At 32.8% G+C, this 20,910-nt stretch overlaps 3 protein-coding genes across 4 annotated transcripts in view; 1 reads left to right on the top strand and 2 right to left on the bottom strand.

Moving 5' to 3' along the window:
- The first annotated feature begins 403 nt into the window (after positions 1-403).
- On the top strand, positions 404-17,436 carry LOC111687903 (spondin-1). Its single transcript, XM_023450384.2, has 6 exons — positions 404-979; positions 13,636-14,030; positions 14,777-15,464; positions 15,527-15,698; positions 16,341-16,807; positions 16,868-17,436. The coding sequence occupies exons 1-6, from the start codon at positions 799-801 to the stop codon at positions 17,308-17,310; spliced, it is 2,346 nt and encodes a 781-aa protein (XP_023306152.2). The 5' UTR covers positions 404-798; the 3' UTR covers positions 17,311-17,436.
- On the bottom strand, positions 6,349-12,271 carry LOC111687902 (putative leucine-rich repeat-containing protein DDB_G0290503). The gene is made up of 4 exons (XM_023450383.2): positions 8,168-12,271; positions 7,643-7,828; positions 7,452-7,583; positions 6,349-7,379 (listed from the first exon to the last, which is right to left on the bottom strand). The coding sequence occupies exons 1-4, from the start codon at positions 11,774-11,776 to the stop codon at positions 6,570-6,572; spliced, it is 4,737 nt and encodes a 1,578-aa protein (XP_023306151.2). The 5' UTR covers positions 11,777-12,271; the 3' UTR covers positions 6,349-6,569.
- LOC111687904 (sodium-dependent nutrient amino acid transporter 1-like) overlaps positions 17,430-20,910 on the bottom strand; it is an 11,720-nt gene continuing 8,239 nt past the window's right edge. Inside the window, exons 2-9 of one of the 2 annotated variants that reach the window (XM_046953453.1) lie at positions 20,456-20,753; positions 20,157-20,385; positions 19,825-20,095; positions 19,655-19,758; positions 18,395-18,584; positions 18,057-18,333; positions 17,816-17,992; positions 17,430-17,752 (exon numbers count right to left, since the gene is read on the bottom strand). In XM_046953453.1, the coding sequence (XP_046809409.1) occupies positions 17,502-17,752; positions 17,816-17,992; positions 18,057-18,333; positions 18,395-18,584; positions 19,655-19,758; positions 19,825-20,095; positions 20,157-20,385; positions 20,456-20,753 (1,797 nt within the window). In that variant the 3' untranslated portion in view covers positions 17,430-17,501. The remainder of the gene's footprint in view (positions 17,753-17,815; positions 17,993-18,056; positions 18,334-18,394; positions 18,585-19,654; positions 19,759-19,824; positions 20,096-20,156; positions 20,386-20,455; positions 20,754-20,910) is intronic. The other variant, XM_046953454.1, reaches the window with a different exon arrangement.

The following is a 20,910-nucleotide window of genomic DNA, read 5'->3' as shown; positions in this document are numbered from 1 at the left end:
ATATCCAATCTTGGAAAAATATCTGGATCTAGACTTAATGACATCCTAAGATTTCTCACTGCTACAGGCTGGATCTAAAACTGTAATATACTACATGTGACGAGTGAAGTGGTCCGGTCAAAACGGAGTCTATTGACTCCAACCAAATTTGGATTTTGAACCCATACATTCTAGCAAAAGAAAGAATTTATTCGATGTAAAATCCCAAAGCTTTCTAAAGACCTTTCTTTAACGATTCAAATGTAATCTCAATTTAACATCTACTAACCCCCATTCAAAATTAATTTCTACCACGTCTCTCCTACGACAAACTAAAGACACTGTGTTTCATCTCACAAGAAGAAAAAATAAACTCTGTCTTGAAAAACACATTCTTTAAATTTGAACATTTTCAAATCAGTCTTCTCGCATACGTTGTTCCATTGACTTGTATCTCGGAATTATTAAATACTCGTACTTGTTTAAAAGTGATACTTAAAAGGCTAATGCCTTCAACTGAGTAGTGATTAATTCTACACAGTATAGATTTTAAAAATTCAAAGCAAAATACAACAACGACCACCATCATTAAAAGTGTGATAATAATACTTCTTAAAGAGCTGATAGTAGTGAAACGTCTTGAAACTATCACATCACAAGTAGTGCGTTTCCAGTGTTTCATTTTTTTTTAATTTATTCATATTTAAATGCCTGCGTGTGTGTATAGTTTTTATAACGATAAATTTATATCTTTTAAATATTAGAATACAAAGTGGTATATAAGTACAAAAAACAAAACAAAAAAATCTTTTAATTAAAATGCTGGCTAAATGTTTAAAAGTAACATTGATCAGTTTGCTGCTGACAATTAGCATTGTAAATGCCTGCACTCGTGCTCCTACTCATTTGCCACATGGTCGTCGTACACGCGGTGATAATGGATACAAATTAATTGTAGCCGATGGCCCCAATGGTTATGTGCCAGGAAAAGCTTATAATAGTAAGTTTTCAACTAAGTATATCTTGGAATTTATATAAATTGTAGTGTTTTAAAGAGAAATTAAATAAATAATTGCAACAATTTACTAAACTGCAATTTAATTAAAAATTATATTTTTTTATTTAAAATGTAGACAAGTATGAATTTATAGTCGGACATTGCCGACCATATGATACCCTACACCAGTCAGTATATTAAAATTTTGAACTTTTTTTTTTTAAATAAAGCATTTAATTTGTTTTATTGTGGAATATTTTTACTTATTATAGAAAAAAAAAATTCTACAAAAGGGCTCATAGGGGAGAAGGGGTAAATATGGACCTATCCTTATAAATTTTGGTAGATGAATTTACGTCTACTACAAAGTCATTTACGTAGATTTTAATCGTTTTAAAAGTAATTATAAGTTAATTTTCATCTTCAAGTCATTTTCTGAAGGGGAGTCTGTATGGGGGATAGGGTCAAATCAGGCCCGATCACAATAAAAATTAGTATTGTCAATTATTGTTCTACAAAACTAATTTTTGCTGACTTTTGTTGACATTATAAAACATTTAACGTACTTATGAGCCTAAAGGCATGATTCGGGGGGTACGGTTGTATGGGGGCTAGGAGAAGTAATGGACAGATTTCAACCATTCTCAATAGCGATCGTCCTTGAACCACAAAAAAAGAGTATGAGCCAAATTTCATCAAATTATCTTGAAAATTGCGACCTGTAGCATGCGCACAAGGTTTACATGGACACACAGACAGACAGACAGACAGACATAGCTAAATCGACTCAGAAAGTGATTCTGAGGCGATTGGTATACTTTAAGGTCTAGGACCAATATTTTTGGGTGTTACAGACTTCAGCACAAACGCATAATACCCTCCCCACTATAGTGGTATAGGGTATAAAAAATGTTTAAATGAGAATTTTTCTAAGAAAATTGTTATTAATTAGATATATTTTTTTAACATCTGAAAATCGCATTGTATTTTTATGATTATTCGTTTCTATTTTCGTATAAACTTTTTGGTTTAAAAGTTATCAGCTATAAACTTTCTTGTTGTTATTATCAGTTTAATTTAATCTTTCTTAAAACAAAGTTCTATTAAAATGAATAAAAAGCATTAGTCAAATTATGCAACAATCTAGGAAAAATTGTCTTAGCTTCACAACTAGTTCCACAACACATGATTTAAGTTTGTACTCGTTCAACTTAGACGTTGAAAACAATGATTTTTGTTCGAAATTGTCATCATTGATGCTGGTTTCACAGGGTATACAGAGACGTCACGAGCAAAAAGCTGTTTCCCTCTCTTTCGCACAAAACGATTTCAATGATTTTTTAGCAATTTCAAAATCAAACAAAAGCTGATTTTAGACATTTTCAAATGTCAAAAGTGACATCTCTGTATACTTTGTGCTGGTTTGATGTAAGTATTATGTAGTCGGTTCATGTTCTGTAGAATGCGTTTTTTTCAACAGATTTCAAAAATCTGTTTTTGAACTAGTGTACATTCCATTGAACTAGTGTAGTAGCAATGTATATATAGTTTCAATAAACTAGTCCCTATTTAGAAGTATTTAAGAAGAACAATATTCTGAGGAACGGGTTCTAAAAGTAATGGCCACGCCACTAGTTTCAAGGTTGTAATTTAAGTATACTTAGTTATAACTAAAATTGTTCTGTTTGCACTTAATTTAGAACAAGTCTTATTCTTTAGAACAAGTTCTAAAATTGTTTCCTGGGCAATTATTAAGTAATGAGTAATTTGCGATTTTCGAAAGGTGATATGGAAGCTATGATCAATTATGGGTTAATCTAGAAAAAACTATCTATATTATATGTGTGTGCTCTCAACATTATTGTGAACCGATATAGGTTTTAGTTATATACATATGTATATGGTAATGGCGAAATTTTATAGGGAGTTATTAGGTTTAGGTTAAGAACAACATAAAAACGGTACATATCCCCTTGACAAAACCTAGTAAACTACAAGGATCAAGAACCGCAATATTCCCATTTTCGTGGAACCTATTTCCCAGCCATTTTAGCGTAAGGCTCTGTATCCTAGAATAATTGCGAAATATATACTCCTCATCCCTTCATAACTTTCAAAAGTTCGGTGTCCTAACAGAGCAGTTCCCCGTTAGCCCCCCTATCAGAATTCTTAGGTAATTATTAAATATTTTTGAAAAATATATGAAAATTTGAACAGAATATTACAAATATATTCGGTTGCTTCGAAATTATTTCTGTTATTACAGACCAAATTTGCTGAAAGTTTAAAAGCGAACTTCTTGAAAGCACGTCTGATAGAAAATTTGAACTTCGTAGACAAAACCGCGTAAACTGTGAGAGTCAAGACCCGCAATATTCAACATTTCATCATGGAACCTATTCCCTAGCCATCTCAGCTTGAGACTATGTATCCTAAAATAGTTGCAAATTATATGCGTGATCCCTATTAGAACTCCTACGGAATTATTAAGTGTCTATGGAAAATAAATGAAATTTTGAACCGAATCTAACAAATATATTCGCTTGCTTCGAATTATTTCTGTTATTACAGACCAAATTTGCTGAAATGTAAAAGGTGAACTTCTCAAAAGCACGTCTGATAGAAAATTTGGATTTCGTAGTTATTTGAGGTTTCCAGAAAACTGAAAACTGTGGAAAATTTTTTTTTATCTTTTATATCTTGTACCACGAAAACCGGTAGCCCACAGTAAAGAGTTTCAGGCTTCGTCTTGCCTCATTTATTGAAAAGGTTGTATGGCTATTGGCTGTACGTTGCTTAAAAGACTGATGTAAGGTGAAATCTATAGTTCGGAATAAGTTCGGTACTGTCGTCGAAAAGATTTTTTTTAGAGAAGTGACTGTGAGGCCGTCAATTAAATAACACCGTGAAATTAGAAGAAAGGCTTCGGATACGAAGATTTTAGGACATTAAGTCATTAAAGCGTCGAAAAGATTTTTTTTAGAGAAGTGACTGTGAGGCCGTCAATTAAATAACACCGTGAAATTAGAAGAAAGGCTTCGGATACGAAGATTTTAGGACATTAAGTCATAAAAGTGTTCTTTGGAAGTCCCAACGGATCAATGGGGAGTCTTCTCTAACTCATCGAGTGGTTAAAAAAGTACCTCCTTGAGATAGTGTTACACACGGTGTACTACTAACTTGTTATTTTGTACTGCATTGTCTTCATAGAAATATTGTCATCAACGTGTCCTTTGCAAGTCACAAATAGTCATTTGCAGCTCATCTCTAACACCCCCTGTGGTTAAAATAGTAACTCCATGAGATTGGGTTACACGCCATGTACTAATTACCTGGTTTTCTGCCCTGCGTTGTTTTCATTGAAGCCATTTTAACGAAACGCACTCATACTGCGGTGTCTTTTTTGAGTAAGTCAAAAAGTTGCTTGAGGTCTACCAAATACGTCTATTGTCTAATCAACAGAGGCCTAGATTGTCGTAGGGAAACGCTTCGAATACGAAAATTTGAGGGCATTGCGAGTTTAGAAGTCACAACGGTTAAATAGAGGGTCATCTCTAGTTTACTCTGTGTACCTCCGTGAGATAGTTTTGCAATGGCCGATCAACTTTGTGTTGAAAAAGTACCTGCGTCGGATTGGGTTGCACGCCGTGTACTTAAACTTCCGTCGAGCATGATCTACGTAGCAACAATTCCTTCTCTTTTGAATAAGTAAACACGTTTCTTCGGTCTACTAAATACGTCTTGTCAAATCAACAAAGGAATGATTAACATATGATTTGAAGATAGATTTGATAGTTCAAGTGCACATGAATGGCTGTCAGGCATTAACGAAAATTGACATTAGTTTTTTCTTTGAATGTCACAAAAGGAAGGTTATTGTTTCTACGATTCAAAGATTACAGTCCTTTAAGCCGTCTTTTCAAGTCACAAAGGAGCAGTAAACGATCAACTATTTGGTTGACAAAGTACGTGCGTTGGATAGGGTTGCACGCCGTGTACTCAAACTTCTGTCGAGCATAATCTTCGCAGCAACAATTCTTTCTCCTTTGAGTAAGTCAACTAGTTTCTTCGGTCTACTAAATACGTCTTTAGGTTTTCTTGTCGGGAATGCTTCACATATTATCTAAAGATTGCCGGTCATTTAGCAATGGAACTACGGTGGTTAGAGATTTCTAAGTCAAGTGCTTGAGCAAAGTTTTTCTACATGGATAGGTGTCAAGCATTTTCGAACATTAACGTCAGCTGGTTCTTTGCTCTATGTCGTAAAAGATAAAACTATAAAATTTTTAATCCGGGAGTTCTATATTTAGTTTCAGTCGTAATTCAGGTCTGAGTTGGGGAACAACTCTCGCGTCATCGCGATTATTTCTTTCAGGCTTGAGTTTGATGCCTGGCTTTCGACAGTTTTGCGTCTCACTCACACTGGTGGTTTTATTGGTGGAGACCATAGAATACTCAAACGTTTATACCCTGGTGGAGACCATTGAAACTCAACTGTTTAAACCCTGGAGGAGACCATTAAACCTCAACTGTTTATACCCTGGTGGAGACCATTAAAACTCTTAAAATTTACTGGTGGAGTACCATTCAAAACTCGAATTTAACTTAAGTGTTTAATGGTTTCCAGCTTCCTAGATGAAGATATAGGTCGACTTGGAGGATTCCCTTTTAAACCAACGTGGGACATTCTGGTTTTTTGCTTATGAGCTCGGCCAACAATTCAAATAATCTAAAAAATATATATATTTAGTTTCAAACCATGAAGTTGAGCTAATGGTTTAGGGTTAGTCCATATATTCCAAACAAAACATTCCCCGACACACGGTTCTACGTACATGTATGACCCCAAATTATAGGCCAAGGGCTGTCAACAGCAACTAAATAGTCATCTCTACTTCAGCCTGTGCTTCAAAAAGTCATTGATCATTAACTTTACAGGAACTACAAGAATTATCTCTCCTCCCCTGGTTAACAAATTTGGACTAATACAAACCAATGTTACCATATTTTTGAACACAACTTGCACGTCATTTCATGATGCGAGAATCATCTTGCTTTTATAAGACAAGATCTGCGCAACAACTAAACAGTCGTCTCTATCTCAGTCTGTAGTTTAAAAAGTCATTGATTATTAATTTTACTGGAACTACAGCAATTATACCTCCTTCTCTGATTAACAAATTTTGATTATCCCAATGTTACCATATTTGTGAACTTAACTTGCTTATTTCATGATGCGAAAATCTTCTTGCCGTTAACCTTTTTAAAGAGTAGACTTTTCGATTATTAGTTAATATATATTTTCAACAATTTATTGTTCTAAATTATTGCAAAAATGTAAATGAAAGTAGAAAAAAGAAATTTAAAACTTAACATTAAAAAAATAATAATAAACTCTAATATAAATTGTGCCTAAAGTAAAAAAATCTTAGGTATTATAATGAAAGTTTATAGGGTTTTCAAATTAATTAATAGGTAATATATGATTTGTATGAAAAATTAATTAAATGTTTGCAACATTAAAAAAAGTAAAAATTATACAGTTTTTGTATAAAAGATAAAATCTAAAAAAAAAAATTTTAAAAAAATATAATTAATTTTTTTGTTTAGTTGGCCTAGGGGTACATTGTTTTGGTATACGTTTCGTAGTCGTATTACAAATAGCCATATGATTTTGTACATCTATGGCAGAGGCAAATACCAATTCACATTTGACACATTTATAAACAGTCTTTAAGTGTGTCTTACTATGTTCATATAAAAGTTCGGAAGATGTAAACACTTCTTTACACATCAAACACTTATGATCGTCTATAGCTTTCTCGTAAGTAGCTTGCGGTGTCCTAACATCAAATTTAGTTTTTTTCAGAGTTGAATTACATGTGGATTCATGATTTTTTAAATGTCTTGCCGTTCTAAAGCCTAATGTACATTTTTGACATGCATAGGGAAATGGGGCACCGGTATGTGTTATACGATGTGTAAAATATTTATGTTCTGTATTGAAATGCTCTTCACAATACTCACAATAATAGAAACGTTTAATTGTCTTGGGTATAAAGTGAAAGATGAGTAAATAACGATTTGTTGAATCGGAAATTTTACGTTTTTCTACAAGTTTACTATTAAAGTTGTGTGTATACCAAATGTTTATAAGATTGGCCAAACGTTTAAGTTCCACCAGAGTTAAATCTAGTTTAAAGGCTAGATTTGTTTCTATCAACAGCTGCTGGAAACTAATATTTAATTCTTCTGTTATTGTAGCACTTTCTCCATTTTTCGTTGACCAAATTCTGGGCCAATTCTTATAAATGTTGGCAAATTTAGTGGCCTTTTCATTCATGTCATCACGTTCTTCCATAGTAACATCATCTTCTATTAAGGGGAATTTTAAAACTTTCAACTACCAAGAAAAAAAAAACAAAATCAATAAAAGTTTTATAAAATATGAAATAAAAAATGACAAAACACTTACCCCAAATTTAGCCAATAAATTTATATCCTTAGATTCATCAAAATCTACAATTTCTTCCTTATTGTTTAGGTTTATTTCCTTGTTTGTGTTGTTTTCATTTTCCTGTTTTTCATTTGATTTTTCTTCATTAACCTGTTGAATATAATTTGAATAAATTCTTAAAATTATTTTCTTTATTTTTAAAATCTTACCACTTGTTCTAATATATCATCTATTAAATTACTATTATTGGAAGTTTCTTTTTCTTGAGATTTATCTTCTAGTTTTGTTTCTTTAGCATTTGATTCTATAGAAGTTTCATCGGGTACACTATCGTCTATTGGCAATTCTTCGTTGAGCAAACTATCAACATTTAAACGATTTGCTTTTAAATCGCGCTGAAAGTGAAATAAATTAGTTTTGTAAATTTAAGTTTTCTTGGGTTTTTCAATATTTGTGAACACTTTTAATACATCTATCTTTCTATCTATCTATCTATCTATCTATCTATCTATCTATCTATCTATCTATCTATCTATCTATCTATCTATCTATCTATCTATCTATCTATCTATCTATCTATCTATCTATCTATCTATCTATTTATCTATCTATATATCTATCTATATATCTATCTATATATCTATCTATCTATCTATCTATCTATCTATCTATCTATCTATCTATCTATCTATTTACTACTTTTTATAAAAATTTTTATTTACTTTATATTTTACCTGTAAAAAGTCCACAACACTTTCCGAAAGATCCAGTTGTGTTGTCTCCAATTCCGCCGTTTTATCCACCACTTTTTCGTCCACTTCCACCATAGAAGTAAACTGACGTTTAACCTGTTCGTATGCATCCAGCAAAGGCGATGTAGCTCGTCTCTTCAATGATTTCTTAATTAATTTTTCATCATCATTAATCGAAGAATCATTATTAGAATTGTTTAAAGTAATTTTTGCTTGCTTTTGATCGTCAAGCATATTTTTAGGTGAAACCGAGTTAGGACGTATTCCAGTAGTAGCATTATTAGTGGAAGTAGTATGATTGACAAAAGGCTTTTTAAAATCATCGAAAGGGTTTATTAAAGGTGTCATTGTTTCCTTCTTGAGATTGGGTAGAATTTGTACATTTTCTATAAGAACTTTACGTTTTTTCTGCTGTTTGACGAGTGGTGAGGATTTTAAACGATTTACTTTCGTTATACCGTCACCACTTTCTATAGATTTAAATATTTGCTTTTTAATGTGACGCATACGTTGGAGTACCTCTTTTTTACGGGCTGAACGATTAACTGCATAACTTTTGTAATCTAAATTACTATGACGAGGCGTTTTACTGGCAGATTGTGGCTTAGATTCTACTTTATTTTCCAGATTGGGTGAAGGTACTATATCTATGGAGGCTTTACGTTGTCTTATTTTAGAATTGATGGCTTCCATTTTGAGGTGGTTTATAGTTTGATTTTGAACTGTTTTAAGACTAATTTGTACTTCATTTGGTGCTTCTTTTTGTAAATTCATTTGCTCAATAGGTTCTAAGCTAGATTCTGAAAAATTTTGCTGACAATAGGTGGATTTAATGGGACTTTCTATTATTAAAGAATTATTGTCCTGTTGGTTAGAATTTGTTGGATTTATTTTTGTTAAACTTATACCACTAGGTAATTTAAAATGTTCCAGTAAGGTTTTAGAGCGGTCTCCATTTGGTTGTGATTTGTTTTCTAAAGATTTTGTTGTTTGTGGTTTTGTTAAATTGTTGGAAAGCTTGTCGGGAGTAAATCTTTGTAATTTAATGGAAACATTCCTCAATCTTTGTGGAGTTGTTAGGGGATTTTTAAGAGAGTTTGTATTAGTTTGCTGTTTAGGAGAAGTTGTAGATTTTTCATTTAATCTAATGTTTATGTCATTTTTAGGACTTTTGCATGTTGGTTGTCTAGTTCTGGGAGATTGTCTTTCTGGTGTTTTATTTTCTTGTTCAGTTTGTTGTAGTTTTTCTTGAGTTTTAGGTGATTGTTTTAGAATTTCTCTTTGTTTAAGTTGTGGCGTTTTCTGTCTTTGTGTTGTAGGTGTTTTTTGTGTTTCAATTTTCTCTCGTTTTTCTAGTGTTTTAGGACTTTCTTTGAATTTTCTTTCCTGAGGAGTTTTATTAGTTTTTCTAGGAGTTATATTGTTATTTAAATTCTCCTGTTTTTCTTGTGTTTTAGGACTTTGTTTTAAAAAGATTTGTTCCCTTTTTACTGGAGTTTTTTCACCTCTATCCGTGTTTATAAAACTGCCTACTGGGGTGAACTTTTCTTTTTTAATATTTCTTATATTAATAACAGGAGTTTTATATTCCTGATTTTCTTTATTTGGTGTTTTTCTTTGTTTTTGGCCGTTAGACATTTTGCCATTCATGTTTTCTATAGTTGGTGTTTTTGCTGGACTTTTATAGGAATTGTTAATGGAAAGTTGCTGTAGAAAGACTTCATGATTTCCTTTAAGTGGATATTGTACTTCTTTGGTTTTAATAGGTTTTACATTACAGGAATTGAAGGATTTTAAAACATTTTCGCCAAGATTTTCTTGCAATTTTATTTTGGCTTTAAAATTTGTTTTTTGGTATTTCAATTTTACATTTTTTGAGTTAGAACTTCTAACTTCTAAAGATTTTCTTTGTTTATCATTAGTTTTTATAAGTTTAGCTTGCTTTACTTCCTTGTTAACCTTCAGCTGCTTAAATTCTTTAGGTGCTGTTAATTCCTGTTCTATCTCTTTATCCATTAACTCTTGATCCAGCAAATTTAGTATATTTTGATTTAGGGCTTCTTCTATATCATTTTCCTCTTCTGCTGGTATATTTAACATATTCACATCATCATCACCTAAAGCATCTGCTAAAGCTTTAGTTAGATCTTCATTTAAGCCGACTTCATCTTCAGCGTCTGGGCTTAAATCATGTAAAGGTTTGGTGCAATCTCGTTCTTGCATTTCTTCATCGTTTAAAGTTTTTTCCAAATTCTTTAATTGTAATTCGAAATCTGTACAGAACTCATTATTAACATGTTTAGCCTCTTCCCCATTATGTTGTGGTATATTTGCCCCAAAATCATTATCCTCATTAAGTAGATTCTCTAAATCTCTTAATTTTTCAGCAAAATTTGCATTTTCTGAGGAACTTTTCGCAGTTTTAGTTAATTTTTTGGACTTTTTAGAAACATTACTATGGCAATCAATATCTTCCTCTAAATTCTGTTCTATTTCCTTTAAACGCTTTTCAAAATTGTTAATTTGGTTATCCTTTAAATGTTCATTAAGTTTGTTAGATAAATTGTTGTTTTTAGGCAAACTTTCTTTCTTATTTTTTGAAATTTTAGATGTTTTCTTAATCAATTTAGTATTTACTAGAACTTGTTTAGTGTTTGTAATCTGTTCAGTGTTTAATTTGTTGTTTTTCAAATCTTTTACTTCTATTTTATAATTTTCATGTTTTTTAACCTCTTCGCCTTCTTGTTTATCTAAATTACCTTCTAAATTCTCCAACAAACTATCCACATCATCTAAATCTTCTAAATCTTGTAAAAGATTTTTAATATTTTTTCTCTCGAAAGTTTCAAAATTATCTTTTGGTTTGTCCGAGCTTTCCTCAACGGAAGTACTATTGATAATTGATTCCTTCATGGTAACATCAGCTGGCATTTCATTGCTAACTTCCAAAATACCCTTGGAATCGTTCTGATTTATTTTACTGCTATATAATCTTTTCACAACACTATCATTAGAATCACTATCTTCCCATTCATTTTGTATTTCTCTTAACAAAGTGTTATCGAGATCAGTTTCCTTTTCTCCATCCTCCTCTTCCTGATCAACACATGTTGTACTATTCAACTTTTCCATTAGATTAAATGAAACATCACAATCTTCTAAAGCCTTCAAAATAGACATATTGGCTAAATCTAAAGATTCCTTCTCTTTATTTGCAGTTTTTGTTTCCTCCTTAATAACTGTATCCTTAGGTTCGACACCCTCATTTAACCATTTCATATCTTCTTCACGCAACCACTTACTGTCCTCCTCTGCCATATTAGACTCTTCACTATCCACATCGGGTGTACATGATGTTGAAGTTTGATTCATTAACTCCTCCACAGCATAGACCTCCACCTCTTTTGCCGGCTTTACAAATTCCAATTGATCTTGATGCTGCAATTGCAAGTGTCTCATAAATGCCTGCAGCTGTTTAAATGTATGCCGGCAAAAATTACAGGACATGATAAATTTGTTTCTTTTTGACGCCACCATAATTTGTCCACATTTTTGGTATTCCATCATATTTACATTCTTTGTAATACGCATTTTTTAATAAATAATTATTAAACTAATATGGCACTGTTTGAAATAATGCAAAATCTATAAAAAAAAAAAATTATTAAATTTTTGTGTTATGGAATTTTTTACAAATTTAAAGCGCGAAAAAAATTATGGCAGCAGAATTTCTTCTGTTCGCAGTCGGCAGAATTGATATCAACTTCACTTCTCATTTAAAATACACATGTTCGACGACCTAGCCATTCACGGTGTGTCTAACCAGCAATGTATTTTGGTGCAAGCTGGTTGATGCTGCCGACGCTTCAAACCAGCTTGGTTTGACGCTGTAGCAGCGCATAAATATCTGAGGCGAAAGTAGAACAAAGTTTTACGCCGTTGAAATTTCAATGAGCGCCGTATTTTTAGAAAAAATAAAACTTTTTTTTATATTAGAAAAAATTGTTTTATATTGCAAAGTTCCATAAATTTAGAAAGATTTCTGTAAATTATACCAAATATGGCGAATTGTTTTAAGTTTAAAATTTTCAGCGGTGGCACTCAGTTTGTTTTGACTGTTATTTTTTAAATGAAGTGGTGGAATTTAATAGAGATGCCATAAGTTGTAAGTTGTAATTAAAAGGCGGCCAGATGTTTCAGTGGTGTGCGTGATAGTTGGCAAAGCGATTATAGTCGATATTTATTTAAATAAAATGTAAAGTAAATTATTTTAGGAAATTTTAATGTTTGTAATAAAATTAAGATATTCTTAGTATAAAAATATATAGTTTTCTTTTTAAAATTATTAACTTAATTTCGAGACAGTAATTTCGAGTTGAAATTAAATTATAAAAATGTATGTAAAACTTCTGAATAAAAAACTTGATATTATTTTTCTTTTGAAGTTTCAATAGACATTGAAATCTAAACCAGAGTTCTTCGCTAGTATTGTTTAAAATACGAATATTTTCAGCTATTTACAATGGAAAACAAAGAGTACCATGTCCGCGGTCTCAATAGACTAGTCAGTAGAATATTTAGGTCGAGTTTTTCTGATAAAGATAATCTTCATTCTCTAGTTAAACCTGGTTTAATATATTTTCCATGTTTTTCAGTAATCTGTAAAGTTACTTATTATCTTAGTTTAATTGAGTGTAATTGGCCAATAAAGGGCGAGTTTTTCTGATAAAGATAATCTTCATTCTTTGGTTAAACCTGGTTTAATATATGGTTTGTGTTTTTCAGTAAACAGTAACGTTACTTATTATCTTAGTTTAACTGAGTGTAATTGGCCAATTAAACTCAAGTTATAAGTGAAAAACAATAAAACAATAATTTTGGAAGAACAAAAACTTAATATTTTAAGTAAATTGCAATTTTCTGATTTATTTTGTTTTATTTATTATTGTTTTAAATGTTTATTTAATATTTTTGCAAAATTATCCATTTTACAAAAGGATATGGTTGCAAAAAAACAGCTGTTCATTGTTTATGTTTTTGAGTGAAAACTTGGCAATACTAACAAAGTTAACTGAGTTTAAATCTAAAATCCGCCTAAATTTGATCCTAGTTTAATCTAACAGCAAGTTAAGCCTACTACTAGATCATAGATTAATCCATCCATATTATAGATCATAGATTAGTCCAACCATATTATAGTCAATAGCCTTGTCCATACACTATCTAACAGAATATTCTATAGATTAGTCCACCAGTGAATATGAGGCCAATTTTAAGGCTTATTTCTGAAGTTCCCAATAGAAATATCTACACGCTGATTAGCAAATATATCTTCTTTAGGTTAAGAAGATATCATAATAAAGAAATACTGAATTTTAACTTACATTAAGGAGAATTATTATCATTATACTTCTAGGACTGCTTAAATAACCTTTTACCTTTCCTTACAGTTCTTCTACTCGGCTCTCGTACTCACACTAAAGTACAACATTTTACGCACTTCACTATCACTGCCGAAGCCCATATCGGTGGCAGACGTCCCATACCGGCAAATCCTAAACGTGTTGGACGTTTCCAATTGTTCAGTGATTCTCTAACCAAATTTAGTGATCGTTGTGTTAATACCGTTGCTGAGGCTGATGATTTGCCCAAAACCGAAATACAAGTTATGTGGGTAGCACCCGAGGCTGGATCTGGTTGTGTTTCCCTATCGGCTATGGTATATGAAGGACCACGTTCTTGGTTTTCGGATGATGGCCAATTGACTCAGGTGATATGCGAAAAGAAACCCGATGCAACGACCGTGCAAAAGGAATGTTGTGCCTGTGATGAAGCCAAATATAGTGTAAGTTACAGTGTTTATTAGGGGTCTATAGTTGAAACGAAAAGTCGACTTTTCGACTTTTTGCATATTATGAAAAGTCGACTTTTCGACTTTCGACTTTTTGCATTTAGTTAAAAGTCGATTTTTCGACTTTTTTCATTTAATGAAAAGTCGATTTTTTGACTTTTAATATTTTATAAATAGTCGACTTTTCGACTTTTTCCGACTTTTCGACTATTTTCGACTTTTTCCGACTTTTCGACTTTTTCCAACTTTTAGACCATTTTAGACTTTTTCCGAATTTCGACTATATTCGACATTTCGACTTTTTCCGACTTTTATCGACTTTTTCCGACTTTTCGACTATTTTGACTTTTTTCCGACTTTTTTCGAATTTTTCCGATTTTTCGACTTTTTCCAACTTTTCGACTATTTTCGACTTTTTCCGACTTTCGACTATATTCGATTTTTCGACTTTTTCCAACTTTTCGACTATATTCGACTTTTCGACTATTTTCGACTTTTTCCGACTTTTCGACTTTTTTCGAATTTTTTCGACTTTTTCCGACTTTTTCCGAATTTTCGACTTTTTCCGACTTTTCGACTTTTTTCGACTCTTTCCGACTTTTTTCGACTTTTCGACTTTTTCCATAGACGATAGTCGACTTTTTTCGACAAAAAGTCGATTGTTCGATAATTCGAAAGTCGATTTATAGAACCCTAGTGTTTATCTGCTAGTAAATCTTTTTAAATATTTTTCTTAATAGTTTGTTTTCGAGGGTATTTGGTCGAATGAGACCCATCCCAAAGATTTTCCCTTCACCGTTTGGTTGACTCACTTTTCCGATATTGTGGGTGCATCGCATGAAGCTAATTTCTCTTTCTGGGGTGAAAACCACATAGCTACTGATGGTTTTAAGCTGTTGGCTGAATTTGGTTCGCCTAGCGGTTTGGAGGCTGAACTTAGAGCTAAAGGTCCTAAATTGCGCACTTTAATTAAGGCTGCCGGTCTTTGGTATCCCAATGTGAATTCAAATGCTTCTTCCACTTTCCGTGTGGATCGTAAACATCATAAAGTTTCTTTGGTTTCTATGTTTGGTCCTTCTCCCGATTGGGTTGTAGGTATTAGTGGTGAAGATTTATGCACAGCCGATTGTTCTTGGAAAGAATCTTTGGACTTTGATTTATACCCCTGGGATGCTGGTACCGACAGTGGCATTACTTATATGTCTCCCAATTTGGAAACTCAACCTAGAGAACGCATGTACCGCATTACCACCATGTATCCCGAAGATCCTCGTTCTCCTTTCTATAATCCCAAATCGAGAGATATGACTCCTTTGGCTAAATTGTACATCAGAAGAGAAAAGATTATTTCTAGAAATTGTGATGATGATTTCTTGCAGGCTCTACAAGTGGAGACTTCTGATGCTAGTGAAGATCAAGATACTAGAGGTAGGTTTTGTAATTTTCTATTGCATGGAGTTTGTTTAATATGGTTTTGCTTTTTTTTTAAGTGGAATGTCGTGTTACTGACTACAGCGATTGGGCTCCTTGCTCGGTTACTTGCGGCAAAGGTATTCGTATGCGTTCTCGTCAATATTTGAATCCCGAGAAAGCTGAAATGGCTAAGTGCTCTAGACAATTGATTTCAAAGGAAATGTGTGTTGCTGATATTCCAGAATGTGGGTAAGTATTTCTCAATACAATTTCTAGACTATATTTCTAAATTCTACAGTATAGTCCGAACAATAGACTAGAATATAGCCTACACTATAAACTATATTATAGACTATAATATAGTTAAGTCTATATGCTTGAAGAGTATAATACAGTCTATTGTAGACTAAATAATAGACCAGACTGAAGACTAGAAACAAAATCCATAGTTCGGAATATAAACTATTGTCCAGACTATAGCAAGACTATAGTCCAGACAATAGAATAAACTATATAGTCCAGAATATAGAATAAACCTATATTGAAGTCTTATAATTAAGACTAAAGACTAGAATATAGACTAGATTATATTCCTGACTAGAGTATAGTTCAAATTATAGACTATAGCTTGAACTTTAGTCCAGAATATAGGCTTGACTATAGTCCAGAATATGGCTAAACTATAGACCAGGCTATGACTAGACTTTAGTCCAGATTATAGCCCAGAAAGAGACTAGTATATAGTCAAGACTTTTGGCTATAGACTAGACTGTAATCCAGACTATAGTCCTGACTATAAACCATAGACTCGATTATAGTTCAGGCTATTGACGAGAGTATATTCCAGACCTAAAATTTATTTTTTTATACTTATTTCTTTATTATATAAAGAACCCAACAAGATGACGATGATGAGGGTGAAAATTTAGCCAAATCAATTTCTCTGGTCAACGAAAATGGTGATGGCGCTGGCGTTTGTCAAACCACAGCCTGGAGTCCTTGGTCTGAATGTTCGGCTACCTGTGGTATCGGTATTACAATGCGTACTCGTACTTTCCTCAATCATGTAGGTCGTAAACGTTGTCCCCATATATCGGTGGTGGAAAAACAAAAATGTATGAAACCCGAATGTACTTTCGAACAAATTGAGTTGCCTGATCCTATGTGCCCTACCACACAGTGGAGTGATTGGAGTCCCTGCTCGGCCACTTGCGGTAAAGGTGTAACTATACGCCGTCGCATTTTGCTATTGGAAGATGAATCAGTTAAAGAGAATTGTACCAAACGTATGGAATTGGATCAGCAAAAGGAGTGTTCAGTGGCGCAAGATTGTACCATAACATATGATATGGCCAAGGGTAATATATTTGAATTGAAGTTTTGTTTAGAACAGTGCCTTTAATTGTTTCCATTTATAGATATTTGTGTGGAACGTTTTGATACGGGACCCTGCCGTGGCAACTATATGCGCTATGCCTACAATAAGGATACTGGACGCTGTGAAACCTTCACCTATGGTGGCTGTCGTGGTAATCGTAACAATTTCCTTACCGAAAACGATTGCATGAACACTTGCAGTATTTTGGGTGCAACACAGAGTTCTTCACCACAAATAACTACTACTCGTCCCATTACCACTTTATCTTTAGCAACAGCTCATCATGCTAAAATCGATACAGAGGATGGCATACCCGAAGCTTGTGTTATGACTGAATGGTCTAATTGGTCTGAATGCAGTGTTCGTTGCGGTCTGGGCTATTCACAACGTTATCGTTATGTTATTAGTGAACCCAAAAATGGTGGACAACCTTGTCCCAAGCGTGCCGTTAAAAGACGTCGCTGTACCATGACCGATTGCTGAAATGGTCAAGGGGTTAAGTCCAAGCCTCAACTTAATAATGAATGAAATTTATAAATTTTTAACAAATATTTTTTTTGAAGATTTGTAGTTTTCAATGAATAAAGTTAAAAGAATTTCATTAGAAGATATTTTTTTATTAAAATTATTTATTTACAAAAGCTTTAATTAAGGCAAATTAAAAAACTGAACTTTTAACCAAATATATTGTCATAAATTCTATACCAAAATCCATTCTTTTTAAACATCAGTTCCATTTTTGAGTCATCCATACAAAGTTTATATACCTTCAAAACCGTAGGATCTAAAGGACCCCAATCGGCTTTAGGTTTAAAGGAATTTACAAAACGTTCCCATAATGTATTGCCGGGACATTTGTGGACGGCATGTATGCCCCAGAATAATAATTGTCCTATGCCGAATGCAGATAAACACCAGCCAAAAACTGAAATTTACATTAAATTTAATAATGTTTCAACATTAAATTATTCAAATTTTTAAAACTCACTATATACGCCATCTTGATAAGTATAGTCATTGTATTGTAAGGGTTCATATTCCACTAAAGTATAGATTAGAATAGCAGCCATAAAAGCAGGTGTTATAATGCCCCAACATAGGCGATAATATATAGAAGTTTTAATGCCCAACATAAAATGTATATCTTTGCATAATTGTTTAACTCCTGAAATATTAAAAACGATTTAAAATTTATATTCCGATTTGATTCCAATTCAAACATTACTTACCATATATCCAACCCACAGCTATAAGTTCAAATATAGCCAATACAAGGGCAACAAAAGAGGCACCATAAAAGTCTAATAGATTTAATATATACTGGCCTCCTGGTGTAATATACAACAGACCCAAACCATAACAGGTCACTGCTATACAAACCACTATAACCCATTGTTTGATATGAGTAAAACGATCACGTATAACTGTCATAACACACGAAGCCATGCCCACATTACTGCCAATGCCCAGAACAAATAACATTAGGAAAAATAACACCGAAAAGATCTAATATATAGAAATTATCATGTATAAAAAATTTTATATTTCGAAAATGTTCTGAAATTACCTGAGGCACAAATTTAAATTTTGCTATAGCATCTGGATAGGATATAAAGGCTAAACCGGGTCCACCTTTGACCACACTTCTAATGTCGGTAGTATTGGATTCATAGGCTAAATTACCCAAAATACCAAAAATAATAATACCCGATAATAATGAGGTAAATGTATCCAGCGAAGTTATAATGTTGCAGTCTCTGAAATTTCATAAAAATAGAACTTACGTGGTTTACATATGTTTTTAATATTGTTGTCTTTTGTAGCCTAAAGTCTAGTCTATATTATAGTATATAGTCTAGTAAATAGTATAGTCTATATTCTAATCTATAGTCTAGTCTATAGTCTAGTCTATAGTCAAGTCTATAGTCTATAGTCTAGTCTATAGTCTAGTCTATAGTCTAGTCTATAGTCTGGTCTATAGTCTAGTCTATAGTCTAGTCTATAGTCATGTGTATACTCTAGTCTATAGTCTAGTCTATAGTCAAGTCTATAGTCTAGTCTATAGTCTAGTCTATAGTCTAGTCTATAGTATAGTTTATAGTCATGTGTATACTCTAGTCTATAGTCTAGTCTATATTTCAGTCTATAGTCTAGTCTAGTCTATAGTCTAGTTTATAGTCTAGTCTATAGTCAAGTCTATAGTCTAGTCTATAGTCTAGTCTATAGTCTGGTCTATAGTCTAGTATATAGTTTACTAGTCTATAGTTTAGTCAATAGCCTGGTCTATAGTGTAGTTAATAGTATAGTCTATATTCTAGTCTATAGTCTAGTCTATAGTATTGTCTATAGACTAGTCTATAGTCTATTGTGTAGTATATAGTCTAGTAAATAGTATAGTCTATATTCTAGTCTATAGTCTAGTCTATATTCTAGTCTATAGTCTAGTCTGTAGTCTAGTCTATAGTCTAGTCTATAGCTTAGTCTATAGTCTAGTCAATAGTCTAGTTTATAGACTAGTCTATAGTCTAGTATATAGTCTACTAGTGTATAGTTTAGTCAATAGCCTAGTCTATAGCCTAATCTAAAGTCTAGTGTAGTCTATAGTCTATTCTATAGTCTAGGCTATAGTATAGTCTAGGCTATATAGACTAGTCGATAGTCTAGGCTATATAGATTTGTCGATAGTCTAGTCTATAGTCTAGTCTATATAGACTAGTCTATAGTCTAGTCCATATAGACTAGTCTATAGTCTAGTCTATAGTCTAGTCAAGTCTATGGTCTAGTCTATAGTCTATATAGTAACATAAATTTAAAATTTATTCGTTACCTCTTAATATTATGACCAAAACGATTATATGAAGCGTACATAACGATGTTGCCAAAACATATGGCCAATGAAAAGAACACTTGGGTAACAGCTGCATACCAGACCTATAAAAGATAAAACCCAGATTTTAAATTATATGCATAAGCAAATTTAAAATTAGAAATAATTGCCTTAGGATCCAGTAATTTATCCCATTGAGGTTTAAGAAAATACAAAACTCCATCAAAGGCACCCGGCAAAGTTAAGGAACGCACTAGTAAAATTAACATAATACAATAGGGAAAAATGGCTAAGAAATATGAAGCTTTGCCCGAACTTTTAACACCTTTAATAACAATTAAAGCTATAATTAACCAGGACACTGCTAAGGTTATACATAACGACCAACTGGGATAGCCAATGCCGTCATCAATGCTATCCTTTTCACGTAAAATAATATTTCTGGAAAATAATTTTGTTTAGTGAATTATAGAAAACTACATATTTCACCATATTAACTTACATAAAATAAAACTCCGCTGAGGTAGTTTTAACCTCTGCCCCTGCTACTTGCATATAATCATCAGCCTTTGGTTTCGAATCAATACACAAATCACCCCATTCTTCGCGACAGAAACTCCAGGGTAAAGTGGGAAAGAAAGAGTCCACAAAATAACGCAAAGTTAAAGCCATTAAGGTGGCATAGTAGGTGGTCACCACACCGGTAGCTAAAACTTGTCCATAGCCCACACCTTTAAATAGAATATCACACTTTTTAATAGAAAACATCCGTTTTTCTTCAATATTTTCCGTTTAAGCTACCTCTCATTATGGGCGCAAAATCATAGACTTTAACACTGCCTCTGCTGGAAAATTGTCCTAATAACATTTCCATATAATACACTGGTTTACCCACTAAAAATAATACTATTATGTATGGTATCACAAATGCCCCACCACCATTATCCAGAGCGGTAAAGGGAAAACGCCATACATTGCCCAGACCCACCGATAGCGCTATGCAGGACATAAGGAATTCAATTTCATTACCCCAATTTTCACGTTGGGGTTGTTTGGCATCGCTAGGATTTTCCGGATCTCCATTGGGAAGAGAATACTTCTGAAAATATTTTGTGATTAGTTTTTAATTGAGTGACTTTTATTTAGATATAGAACTGAACAAGAACTGAACTAGAACTGAACTAGAACTGAACTAGAACTGAACTAGAACTGAACTAGAACTGAACTAGAACTGAACTAGAACTGAACTAGAACTG

This window comes from Lucilia cuprina, chromosome 6, assembly GCF_022045245.1.
Source record: "Lucilia cuprina isolate Lc7/37 chromosome 6, ASM2204524v1, whole genome shotgun sequence".
Taxonomy (NCBI): Eukaryota; Metazoa; Arthropoda; class Insecta; order Diptera; family Calliphoridae; genus Lucilia; species Lucilia cuprina.
This window is presented reverse-complemented; position numbering and strand designations above follow the sequence as displayed.

Bases quoted from the DNA above. Each gene is read 5' to 3' on its own strand.
- LOC111687903 (XM_023450384.2), top strand. From the start codon at position 799: ATGCTGGCTAAATGTTTAAAAGTAACATTGATCAGTTTGCTGCTGACA. The intron at 980-13,635 runs GTAAGTTTTCAA...CTTTCCTTACAG, and splicing joins GCCAGGAAAAGCTTATAATA to TTCTTCTACTCGGCTCTCGT. The intron at 15,699-16,340 runs GTAAGTATTTCT...TATTATATAAAG, and splicing joins GCTGATATTCCAGAATGTGG to AACCCAACAAGATGACGATG.
- LOC111687902 (XM_023450383.2), bottom strand. From the start codon at position 11,776: ATGCGTATTACAAAGAATGTAAATATGATGGAATACCAAAAATGTGGA. The intron at 7,584-7,642 runs GTAAGATTTTAA...TATATTCAACAG, and splicing joins ATGATATATTAGAACAAGTG to GTTAATGAAGAAAAATCAAA. The intron at 7,380-7,451 runs GTAAGTGTTTTG...TTTTCTTGGTAG, and splicing joins ATTTATTGGCTAAATTTGGG to TTGAAAGTTTTAAAATTCCC.